The 12,437-nt window shown below is 51.1% G+C and overlaps 1 protein-coding gene across 1 annotated transcript; it reads right to left on the reverse strand.

The window, feature by feature from the left end:
- Nucleotides 1-244: 244 nt before the first annotated feature.
- Nucleotides 245-10,890, reverse strand: SHH (sonic hedgehog signaling molecule). Its single transcript, XM_083859306.1, has 3 exons — nucleotides 9,708-10,890; nucleotides 4,703-4,964; nucleotides 245-1,179 (listed from the first exon to the last, which is right to left on the reverse strand). The coding sequence occupies exons 1-3, from the start codon at nucleotides 10,014-10,016 to the stop codon at nucleotides 473-475; spliced, it is 1,278 nt and encodes a 425-aa protein (XP_083715432.1). The 5' UTR covers nucleotides 10,017-10,890; the 3' UTR covers nucleotides 245-472.
- Nucleotides 10,891-12,437: the final 1,547 nt, after the last annotated feature.

Genomic DNA, 12,437 nt, shown 5'->3' on the forward strand with positions numbered 1-12,437 from the left:
AATAAATTATCAAAGAAACTATTTAAGGCTCTTGAAGGTCCGGTTCATATCATTTAAAACATCTATTCAAAATACCAAAGAAATAAATATCCAGGAGAGGAGGAAAAAAAAAAAACAAACAAAAACAACCAACAAACAAAACAAAAGAACAAATAAAAATATATATATATTTATAAACTAAACAGAACAGAACTTCCAGGGGTCTTTGTTTCCCTTTAAGTCTACTTTGGACTGTCCTACTTAATTATTATTATTTTATTATTTTTTTTTTTTTAAGTCTTAATCCGTGCTCTCTTTTAAAAATATGGGTTTTTTCTTTTTTTTTTTTTTTCTTTTTCTTGTAGGTTTTCCTTTTCTTTTTTTTTTTTTTCTTTTTTTTTCTATTGTTATTTTTTCTCCTTTCTTTCTCTCTCTCTCTCCCTCGGTGTTTCTGTCTCTCTGTTGTGGGTGGCCGGGCTGGCGCGGGGTCCCCTCAGCTGGACGTCACCATCATTCCCAGCGGGTGCAGAGAGTCACTATCCAGCACCCAGCTGCCGATGCGGTAGAGGAGCCGAGAGTACCAGTGGATGCCGGGGGCTGGTGGCTCTCCCATCGAAGACCCCTCGGCGGAGGGGCAGAGGGCGGCCAGCACGGCCTGCAGCAGGCGGAAGGGAGCGAAGGCCCAGTGCGCCCAGCTGTGCTCCTCGATGACGGCGTAGCACGAGGCCAGCACGCGGTCGATGAGGATGGTGCCCTGGGCGGTCAGCGGGGCGTAGGCGCCCGACGCCTCCTCCCGCAGTGACACGCGGTGCACGGCCGCCGGCAGCAGCTGCCGCCCGCCCTCGCCCAGCACGAAGACCCGCTGGCCCGGCCGCACGCGGCTGGCGAACAGCGCCCGGCCGCCGGCGGGGCCCACCTCGGACTGGTTCTGCTGGGGGGCCACGAAGAGCAGGTGGGCGGCCGTCAGCAGCAGCCGAGCACGGGGCTGCCGGGTCTCGATGACATAGAAGAGCTTGTGAGAGCCGTCCTCGCGGTCCAGGAAGGTGAGGAAGTCGCTGTAGAGCAGACGGCCATCCGTGTCGGCCACCAGCACCCTGTCCCCAGGCCTCAGGTCCTTCACCAGCTTGGTCCCGCCTTTCTCCAGGTGCACCGTGGCCGAGCCGGGGAAGCAACCCCCAGATTTGGCCGCCACTGAGTTTTCTGTGCGAGGAGAGAAGCATAGCAGGGTTAGAGGATGCTGGGGCACATGGGGGCATGTGGGAGCTTGTCACTTCCCCAGCCACCCCCGCTCCACCAAGAAAGCACAGGACACAGCCAGACTCTCCTCTGAAATCCCTCCACCCTCATCTATGACCGTGCCCCATTTGCACTCAGTGGGTCAATTGAGAATTCCCTTCCTGCCAGATTTGTATAAAATCTCCTCTGAGTTAGGAGTTACGAGAGTGATTTGTCTCATAAAGGAAATGAGCCAAAATATTTCCACTGAGAAAACTGTTCCAGAACAAAATCTCTTCTGGAAGAACTTCCCATTTGGCTACTGTTTACCCTGCGCTGACACCTGATGCCAGATAACTTGCAGGCTTTCCAAGTCAAGTGGTTTTGCTGGCACAAAATTTCTTCTCTAAGCAAGTGTCTGTGCTCTCAGTGCTTGGGGTCCCCACTCAGCTGTTACTCAAGGAGCACATCTAGGGCAGCAAACAGCTGAGAACAGGAGGAGGCTCTGGGTGCACACAAATTTTGCCACTGCAAAGCAACAACCCAAGTTTCTCAGACCCCCCTCTATTGTGCTGCACAAGCCCCCATCCTGCCTCCCGCCTTCCTGCTCAGCATGGTGACTACTGGGGCATATCCCAGCCTCACAACACCCCTGCCTGGCATCTCCAGCACTCTGCTTCAATCCTCTTTCAAAAAAGAGAAAAACCTCTCCCTTCCCTCTAGAAGAAGGATGCTCTTCCCTGTCTCAGAGCGTGTAGTCTCAGAGCAGCCCTACACCTGTGCCAGGCCCAAGCAAATGCCTCCTCCACCTCCTCCAGCTCTTGGGAGTTACTCAGAGATCAGAGCAGCTGTTGCTGCTCTCCAGTGTTTCTGAGAGGAACGATCTCAGACTTAAAGAAAGCAAAATTAGCAATGAGACTCTGAGCCTCTCTTGCAAATCACTTTTTAGAAACTCAGCCACCTGTGGGGCAGTGGGAAAAAAAGTCTGCTATATTCCAGGCTGATCTCTGTCTTAACAGAGGGACTTGCAATGTTCCTAACTGCTGTGGCTTTTTGAATCTTGGAAATGCCCTATAGTATGCCATGGCAGCAACCGTCTTTGCTACAGCTGTTGAGATTCCACATCCCTCCTTTGCCTTTCCTGGCTTTCTCCCAGTTACTCCCTGTTGGTCCCTATACCAGTTAAGAGACCTGGTGAACTAGCTCCTAAAGATGGACAGTTTTATATTTTGCCTTCATGGCTCTTACTGAAATTCCTATGATTTAAACAAATCCTTGGCGTGTTTCCTAATGACTTTCTCAGGAAGGACAGGAAAGGTGAAAATTAGACGGTTATTGATTTGCTAATGACTTTATCACTTCTCCTTCAGAAATGAAGCAGCAAGATCTCCAAGGCCTCCCTCTTCAGGGAGGACATGGCAACAAACAAGCTATGTGCTTTATGTGGAGGCCTCTGCTAGCAAACTACACCTTCCTACAAGCTGGCAGTAAAGGTCTGGCTAGAGCTTTGTTTGCATATTCAGGGACTTGATGAATAGACGTAGTAGTGTAGCAGCTCTACAAACATGCCAGTGAATTGGCAGAGGTGTGAAAATCTGCTTCTTTGAGCAGTGCTTGTTTGGGTTCTCTAATTAAAATCCAATAAAGGATCAGCATTGTCATTCTGATTCATGTAATAAATGCAGACACTCTTGGAAGAGAGGACACTTCCATTTTTTTCCCAGCTTCTTCCCCCCCTTTTCTCCCCCTCCCTATTTGTTCAGGTGCAGAAACCCTATGTGCCAATTCACACACATACTCTCCAAAAAACCCAGGACCTTCCAAGCACTATTTGCACAGCAGAGCCACTTTTCCAAGGCACTCAAGATCTGTATTTGAATTTTAAATTTAGAAGCTTGCTCTAAATACTTGCTGTAGCGCATTATCAATGTCCCTTTTACCACCCCTGCCTCTCCCTCCTCTGTTCTGGTGACAATAATTCAGGCCTTGGGGGAACTCTTCTTTGCATTCCAGTCTCCTGGATCATACTTTTTGCAAACAGAGATCTAGATAAAGAATCTTCCTGCTGGCATTATGGGATTTAATCTTCTCATGAGATGCTCTGTCATGAAATGAGGTTTGGACAGTTTAAGATCAGGCTGAGAGAGTGGAATTCAAGCCCTGCTCCCTTCAGGCTGCCTCGTACAGTCACACGACCCTGCCTGACACCCTCCAAATATTGCCCCCAAGTCCTTGTGTGCCGAATCTCAATGAGCAGCTTGGGGTGGCTCCTGTGCTATGGAACACCCCTGGGGTGGATTAGGAGGTGCTCCTGGGCTAAGGTCACCGCGCACCACAATCGGACACCTTGTGCTACAAAGCCCATCTTGGCTATTGAAAGGGGTATTTCAGGTCTCCACACAGCTGACAGCTTTGCAGGGCCTCTTTTCAGCTAGAAAGGACCCAGGAGCTGAACAAAAGCCGTAGCAGGCTCTGAGGACAAAGCCCACATGGGCCAGGAGAGGTGCTCAGCCCCCGGAGAGCTCCGGGCTGGAGTGGGGGACGTGAACCCCTCCTGCAGGTGGGCACGGAAGGGCCAGGCTGGTTTTGCTGCCATGGGGCTGCTGGGTTCGAAGCAAACAGCTATATTTAAAGAAAGCCCATTATTTTCTTTCACAGCCAAGTGATTCCTGAAACATCCAGCAGGTTGCTGGGCTAGAGTATGCTCTTAATAAAAGCTTTAGATGTCATACAGCTGGATGGAGGGAGGCGGTGGAGCTGGGGGCTGGCACTCTCACAGATTTACTCCCCCAAAAAACACGTCAAGTGTCAAGAAAAGGAACTCTGCGAGTCGGGGATTTCTTGGGAGCTGTTCCCGGGTTGAGACAGCGTGTGGCGTTGTAAGCACAGGGGAGGGGAGGAAAAAAAATTTATGTGTATGTGTATCCCTATCTGGGAATTTCCTAGCGGCTACCGCTGAAGGAGGCTGGGGACCACGTTACTTATTTATTTTCCTGGCCGGCTCCCACTCGGAGATTAGCGCTCGCGAGTAAGGCGTGCAGCCAGCGGGGCGGCTGGAGACGGCCACGAGTGTTTGTGTTCAACACGCTCCTTGGATGGGGAAAGCGTCAGACCCCACGGGGGGAGGGAGAAGGGTGTGTGGCTGCAACGCAGCTCTCGTGGGAAGGCTAGCCAAGCAAATCAGCCAAATAAAAGTGCTGTGACAAACTGCTGCAACTGGCTGGGGTCTTTTTTTTTTTTTTTTTTTTTTTTTTTTTTCCGCCCTCACTCTTTCCTTTTCCCCCACCTCTGCTCCGGCGGGTCTCTAAGAGGGAGGGGGAAGGCCGGCTGAGCCCTCGGGGCACTGCTCCCATCCCGGCGGGGCAGGCCGGGGGGCGAGGACCCTGCAGGGACTAGAGGACGGGGCCCGGCGGCAGAGACAGGGCACAGAAGGCTCCGGGGAGCCGAATCGCGGCTCGGGGGTGTTCTCTTCACCTCGACACGTCTCTGGGCAGGCTGCCCGCCTTACCTGCTTTGACGGAGCAGTGGATGTGCGCCTTGGACTCGTAGTAGACCCAGTCGAAGCCAGCCTCGACGGCCAGGCGGGCCAGCATGCCGTACTTGCTGCGGTCCCGGTCCGAGGTGGTGATGTCCACGGCGCGGCCCTCGTAGTGCAGGGACTCCTCGGAGTGGTGGCCGTCCTCGTCCCAGCCCTCGGTTACCCGCAGCTTTACCCCGGGCCACTGGTTCATCACCGAGATGGCCAGAGCGTTCAGCTTGTCCTTGCAGCGCTGCGGGGAGACGGGCAGACGGGGAAGGGTCATTGTGGGGGTGCTGCAGCCAGGGGAACACCCTCCCTTCGCTATCTGTATCCCCTTGGGCCGCATCCTGCTCTCCCTCTCCAGCCAGAGGCGGCTTTCCTGCCCTCCCCGCCAAACGCGCCCCAGGGTGGGCTCAGACAGGGCCGAGCATCTTCCCCCCGCTGCCAGGGAGGGACGGGGAGGCAGGTGAAAAGGAGGAGAGTGAAACTGGGGGACACAGGGTGAACAGAGGATGAAACACCACGAAGACACACAGGGACGGACCTTTCCCCTCGCCTGGCACCTGCTGCGGGGACAGGGGGACCCCCCTCCGCCGCTCCGCCGGCGCTGGGTGTGAGCAGGGTGATTCAAAGGCACCTGCACGGAGCAAATTCCTGCCGCTAAGTGCCCTGTCCCTTCCCGAGAGCAAAGTTTCTGCCCAGAACAAACACTCGCCATATATCTCGGAGTCACGGATTCCCCCCCGGAATGTCTCTGCGGGTCTTTTCAGCTTAATTCTGTGTTGAAAAGGGTATCAATACATGTTAACAGCCTTTATGTGCTGGAGGGAGGGGTGTTTTTTTTCTTCTCTCCCTTCGCCCATCACTCATTAGAGCCCTCAAAGCTGCATGGGCTGGGAGCATTCACTCTGCTTCAAACATACATCGGCGCTCGCCTACAAAGCCGAGCAAATCCATACAATAATATAGCTCTTAGTGGGAAGATGAAAAGCAAGGGAGGGCCAAGGAGGGAAGTTAAGCGGAGCAGGGATACTATGCAAGCTAAGAGCCCCTTTGTGTGGAATGAAACCCTTCCAACTCCGTGGAGAAACTACTGCAGGGTTTTCCATTGACCCTCCAGAGCCACCGGCCTTCCCTGGGCTGAACTGGGCCCAACAGCACCGGGAGCACGTAGGGACCTGGTAATGAGGGGCACAGGATGAGGGAAAGTGAGGAAAAGAGTCGAGCTGAAACCATGAAAGTTTTTGGGAGATTCCCATCTTAGCCAGGTGGGGAATAAACACAGTGGCGACAGGGGAAAAGGACTCACAGCCCGACAGAAACAGGAAATCAGCACCCAAAGTATTGAAAAGCGCTTGACTAAAGGTACAGAGTTAGGAACACAGGCGTTGCCAGTTTTCTTCCTCCTTTTTGAGAGGAAAACAACTCGTGGATACCCGATGTTGCTCCCTTGATGCAAACACCGATGTGGCTGTAAGCCAAGGCGGGATGCACTAAGCTGCTCTCCCCACACTTTTGCTGGCCTGACTGCTGTGCTTGGCCTTCTGCAGGACCATTCTCCCCACTGTGCTCACAGCACAGCCACAACAGACCACAGAGTCCCCCCTTCACAGCTCCCAGGAAGGCAAAGCCCCTCCATTACTCCGACGACGTTTTTTAGGGACGTGACAAGGTTGCTTAGCAAGGAAGTTCCCATGTGTCTACCAACAGCCATAAAAGTGATTCTAGCAGCACACAGGTCCCCGAGAGATATAAAACACACTCGTGAGCTCACTTTGGACTCTCTGGCCTACCCTTTTATGGAGAGACACGGCTGTTTGGGTTTCGGCACCGTTCCCGGCAGCAAAGTGCAGCAGCACAAGGAAGTTGAGTTTGATTTATTTTTTTTCCCCTCTCTCCCTCTCACACCTGAGTGGATAGATATGCTCCTTCACTGATTTACAGGGGAAAGGGGGAGAAGGATCAAACGTCTCAGGTGCTGATAAGGCGACAGCAGTGCGGGACCCGGCCGTGTCCTGCCCCGCACGGGAGGAGCGGGCGGGCAGTGCCCAGGGGCTCCGGCCCTGCCCGCGCCACTTCCCGGCTCCAGGCGGAATAAAGGAGAAGAAACGGCCTCCTAAAGGACTTTTCTCCCTTTTATACTGCCTGAGCTGGATTGTCAGAGTCAAAAGCCGTGAAGCCCAGACTATTTATTAATTCATCGGGTCGTGTGCCACAAATCAAGCCCAATTCTGTTCAGCCACCGTGAAGCTCAGCAGGGCTGCCTCCACTAACGCTTTGTGTGGAGGCAAAGTTGTTCAACAAGCCCTCTCCTGCCAGCTCCTAATCTCTTCACAAATGAATTGCTTGAAGGAAACACTTAACAGGTACCTGTCAGTGTAAACAACCTGGTGGGCTTCCTAAATGCCAAGTTGATCTCTAAATTCCTCACATCACGCACCGGTTGTGTGCCTGCATTACACGAGATCGCTATTTTATTTCGTACAAATTCCAGCTTTATCATAGTGACCTGGCCTCCTTATCTCTCTCCCGAATCCAGCCAATGGCCGGGGTGGGGGGGAGGAAAGGGAGGAAGGGGGGAGCTCTTAGCAAACTGCTGGTGTCACCTGCAAAGTTGAGAACCTGACTTACCCAGCTCTGTTTGCGTTCCCCCCCCGCCCTTCTGGAGTTAATATTAACTAGCGGCTAATGCATTCGGAGACCACTCTGCAAGTTTAACGATTCTGTCCATGAAAGATCTCTCCATGGTTGAAGGGCTCCCGAAGCCGGCGTTTAAAGGCTGGGATTTAACAAGAGGTTGCTGGCCGAGGGAGAGAGGGAAAGAGAGGAAAGCAAGGCCGGGAGGGCAGCGGCAGGACCGCACCCCGGGTGGCCGAGGACCCGGCCGTGCCCGGGGAGGGGGAACAAGGGCAACCAGTCCTCTCTCTGCCCCTGCTCCGCTTCCCTGTCCCCTGCCCGGCCCGGGGGTGCCGGAGCCCCGCTCGCTTCCCCACCTCGTTCCCTCACCTCGCTCCCCTCTTTGCCGCCGGGTACCCGGCCCTGAGGCCTCCCCGGGCCCGCCGCTCTCAGCCCACCTCCCCCCTTTGTGTCCAAGGCACGGGAACAAGCACTGAAGGAGAGCGGGGGTGGCGGGGGGGGGAAAGTATTTGTTTTCGTTTCGTTCGTCTGAGGGAAGTTGACAGAAGGTCAGGAGTTCAGACGCTGCCAGCTAATGCAGCGGGAGCGGCCAGCCGCGTTAGCCGGCGCGGCGTGCCCCGGGAGAGCCGCGGGGCCGGGGTCAGCGGCAGCCCGCCCCCGGCCCGCTCCCCTCCGCTCCCGACCGTGCCCCGGCTCCCCCCGCCCGCCGCTCCTCTCTGCTCCCCTCCGCTCCCCTCCGCTCCCCTCCGCTCCCTCCGCTCCGCCGCGCACACGCACCGGCGCAGCCGCGCGGGGAGGGATGCGCCCAGCCCGGCGGGAGCCCGTCTCCCGCGGAGCCGCCGCCGCCGCCGCTGCCGCCGGGCTGCGGAGGGAAGGGTGAAACCCGAGCCGCCGCGATCGATACGCGAGGGGAGTAAGTGGAGCTGAAAATGCGAGAGATGCAGCTCCGGAGGCAGCGGGGGCGGAGGACGGCGGGTGCGCGGAGGGGCGCGGGCCGTGCCCGGGCGGGGACCGGCTCCCGCTCCGCTCCGCTCCGCTCCTCTCCGCACCCAGCGCGGGGCGGCGGCAGCAGCGGGCGGAGGCGCCGCCGCGCTCGAGGTGCGGTGCGATTTAAGGTGGTCGGGAGGAGATGGTGGCGGCCGCCGGTCGCGCGCCCCGGGAGACCCGGCAACGTGCGGAAAATCAGGCCGAGGAACGGGGAGAGTTTGGGAAATTCCAGCCCCCAGCCCCCCTTCCCCGCGTCCACTCCCCGCCTAGTCCTTCCAGGCGAGTCCTGCTCTAGCACTGAAGGTGGGGCTTAAATGTATTAATATTAAAAAAGCGCTGTTGACCTATATTTGGAGGAAACCCATTTCCAGTGTCTAGATTGCATGTAGTTTCTGAAACTCCGGGATTGGCAGAGCAATTGACTCCACCGAGCTCTCTGTTGAGCATGAATTATAATTACGAGGTGACTCTCGGAGCGGTTCTCTCTCTCTGTCTCTCTCGCTTTCTCTCACATTTATCTTTTCTTTCTTTCTTTTCATAAAATGGTTCCGCAATCCGATTCCACCCGAAATCCAATATTTACCCGGTTGTAAACCTTGTGCCATCAGATTTTTTAAAACAGAAGGTGATGCAATGCCGATAAGTTGTAAGTCCCTCCCCTATGGAAGTACCAGAGCATTGGCGGCGAGCATCCTTAAAGAAATATCAATATATTTACGCTCTGATGGGCACAATTGCAAATGATGGTATTGCAATACGAGCTATATAATACGGAATCAGATGAGGAATGGTCGATCCGGCTTCAGCTGCCTTTTGTGAGTGCACGACTGCATGCCTACTAAATTTAGAATACGCTCGCGAGGAGAACAATAATAATAACGAAGGTTAAAATGAAATGAAAAGGAAAAAAAAAAGCGAAATTAAATAAATATATATATAAATAAAATCAAGTCAGAGGCGCAGCAACCGCGAAGTACGTTTGTAATCATGAGTGGGTGGCCTGGCGGTCACTATACACTTGGGGTCCTCTGAGCTGTATGCAATTCGTTTGATCAAAGTGCATCCTTGGGGACGAATGCAAACAGCAATCTCTAACCAAGTTACAGGGAACGCCATGGCACGGTAATGACTGTAAGTATCACACAGATTCCCCCACCAAATATCTAAATAGCTCCAGCTCCAGCCGCTGCTAACTTGGCCGGATAGATGGTATTTACATTCAATGGGGAAACTAGTCGAGTTTGGAGGGGCGGGGGGAGGAGGGGGAGAGGGAAAGGAGGGGGCTTTCAAAAATACTAAGACAGATGCGTCCTTTAGGATTGCTCAGAGAGGTTAACAAACACAAATACAGGTATCTCTGTGGCTCTACCTGAGTCATCAGTCTGTCAGCTCCCGTGTTCTCTTCATCCTTAAAAATAATGTCAGGGTTGTAATTTGGGGTTAGTTCTTTAAATCTCTCGGAGTTTCTTGTGATCTTCCCTTCATATCTTCCACTGGCCCCTAGGGTCTTCTCTGCCACATTGGGAATAAACTGCTTATAGGCTAAAGGGGTCAGTTTTTTGGGGTGTCTCCTTTTTCCAATGCCCCTGCCTGGTCCACAAGTCAGCCCAGAGGAGACTAAAAGAGCGCAGATGAAGCCCACCAAGAGAATTCTTGTCAACAGCAGCATTTCGTCCATTGAATCCAATTACTTCAAAGCTCTCTGTGCCTATCCCTGGCTGTCTCTCTAGAGCTCTCTCTCCTCCTATGTCCTTGTCTGCTTTCTGAATCGTATACTATCCACCGATCCCTAGCAAGACAGGTGCTGGAATGGCAGGCTTTAGGTCGCTGATAACGGAACACATCGGAGTTTGGTCGGGAGACAGCAATCGAGAGACAAAAAAAGGGTCTGATTTTAATGGTAGCAAAGCAAGACGCTTGTGAGAGGAGTCTGCCTTTAGTTCTATATTATAGCTGCCAGGGCCGAGAGCTGATTGGCCAAGGCGAGACAAGCTTGTCTTCTGATGTTTTAACCCTCAAAAAGGCAACAAATTCTTGAAAGATTTTTTTTTTCCTTTTACCTGAAGGGCTTGGAGCTGAGAGGGGTGGAGATCGTGCTTTCTTGGGATAACATCAATTACATGCGCTTTTTTTTTTTTTTCTTTCTCTCTCTCTCTTTTTTTTTTTTTTTTTTTTTTTTCAAAAACTTTCTTGGCAGAATGGTACATTTGTCAGCAAGAGGAACAGATGCCTCTCTGAAAGAGGGAAAAATATTAAGATTAGCAGGCTGCTTCAGTGCAAGTCAAGTTTCTAAGGGCAGTTGTGGTTAAATAAAATGCTGAATTATCGGGGAGCCGTGCAAATAGGAACATACTTAGGTAATATTAACGCTCCGGGGGGGAATAATGCCATTTCAGAGCGCACCCACCTAAATGGCTTTGTAACAGGTTTCTTGTCCCTGAAAAGGGAGATTGCTCTCCCTCCCAAAGACATACATTTTTAAACACACTCGCCTTTTAGCTGATAAATGACCACTTTAATAGCAGAACCAGGTCTGATGCGAAGCGGCAGTTAAATGAAGTTAGTGTGTCTGACTTGTGCATCACAGAACTGCAATGTGGGACTATTTTTAAAATCTATTTATTTATTATTTTTTTAAAATAAAATCAGGACTATCACCCAGTCTAAAATAACGTTGTATCTTCGGAAGTGCATGAATAGTCAGCTGATTAAAAATAGATGGTCTCCTGAGCACGCTATATTCTTTGTTTCTTTGGTCAAAGTCGGAGAGGAGCGTTTTAGACTCTTACACCTCCTTGCGGGGTGTCATTAAGTTTTTAAGAAAAGCATAGTGTTGAAAGCATCCGCAAACACAATTAACAGAGATCGATCCAAGCAAAGTGAATGGAAAGGGGATAAGTTTAATGTTAAATTAATTGTTATCTCATGCAGCGTGGCAAGTGATGTCTTTATCCCGATCTCCAAAAGCTACTAATCAGACAAAGGTGTTGAGAGACGAGCAAAATTGCAGAGATGAGGCTGATAGAGCAGGTTAGACAGAACAGCAGAGTCCCATATGAACAAACACTTCTCTGCCTCCAAAGTGCTCATTTGCTTTTGCTCCTAAGAAAATACAATTTGTCCTAGGATCTAGAAACTTTCAGGAGTTTTTTTAGGAGTTCTTAAAAATTCCAGGACGGTGTGATGAAGTATTTCAAAGTCCACTTTCTCAGAGAAACAAAGCACATCCAAAAAATAAACTTTAATAAAGTTGTGGGATTAAAAAAAAAAAAAAAAAAAAAAAAAAAAAAAAAAAAAAAAAAAAAAAGAATAATAAAAAGAGGTCTTTTGGGCGAACAATTATATGGGAGTTTTCCGGTCTGTGACATTGAGATGAGTAGTAATCAACTTAAACCTTGAAAATGGATTTTAAAATCAGTTTTTAAAGTGGTAAAAAAGTTGTATATCCGTAAACTGCAACAAGCAGGTCAGCACGGACTTTTCAAGGGACAAAGTGGTCTTTTCAGGTAAACTTTAGGAAAGAGCCGAAGGAAGTGGTCCGGAGTGGTCTCACGCCGACTCTAACTGGTGCTCTTTCATCTTTTTTAGCCTATGCTTTTTCTTCTGCTATTTATGTTTCTTTGTAGAGTTTCAGTGAGTCATGGATTTCTCTTTCCGACCTTTAAATTGAGGAGTTTTGACTTGGAAATGGGTAAAAAGTTAGAAAGTCAGCAGCTTGGCTCCTAGGCTGTTATCAACCAACTTAGTTGCAGAAACAAGTTGTATAACAGCTGAATACCTGCTTCATGCTATTAAAAAACAAACTTAAGTTTTATCTCCCCGTCTGCGTGCATGCGAGAAGACAGATACAAGGAATATATAATTTATACAAAAGAGGGTATGTTCTTTTGATGTGGTTGCTTAAACAGCATGACTTGATATAACAGTTGATTAAACAGCGCCAAGGAATAAAAGCTATTCTTAATGGTGTGGAATACTGCAAAACTTTTATCACCCCTCTTACCTTGTCCCCCTCCCCACGGAAAGAAGATCGATATCCCAGGCACTGGATGGGTGGACATCGCAGTGAAGAAGTCTAGAGGATAAGGACAAACTCCCT

Source organism: Zosterops lateralis (genome assembly GCF_965231275.1).
Source record: "Zosterops lateralis genome assembly, chromosome: 1".
Classification (NCBI taxonomy): domain Eukaryota; kingdom Metazoa; phylum Chordata; class Aves; order Passeriformes; family Zosteropidae; genus Zosterops; species Zosterops lateralis.

Excerpts from the sequence above, each read along its gene's own strand:
- SHH (XM_083859306.1), bottom strand. The coding sequence starts at position 10,016 with ATGGACGAAATGCTGCTGTTGACAAGAATTCTCTTGGTGGGCTTCATC. Across the intron at positions 4,965-9,707 it reads CTGACAGACTGATGACTCAG|CGCTGCAAGGACAAGCTGAA; the intron begins GTAGAGCCACAG and ends GTCTCCCCGCAG. Across the intron at positions 1,180-4,702 it reads CCACTGCTCCGTCAAAGCAG|AAAACTCAGTGGCGGCCAAA; the intron begins GTAAGGCGGGCA and ends CTCCTCGCACAG.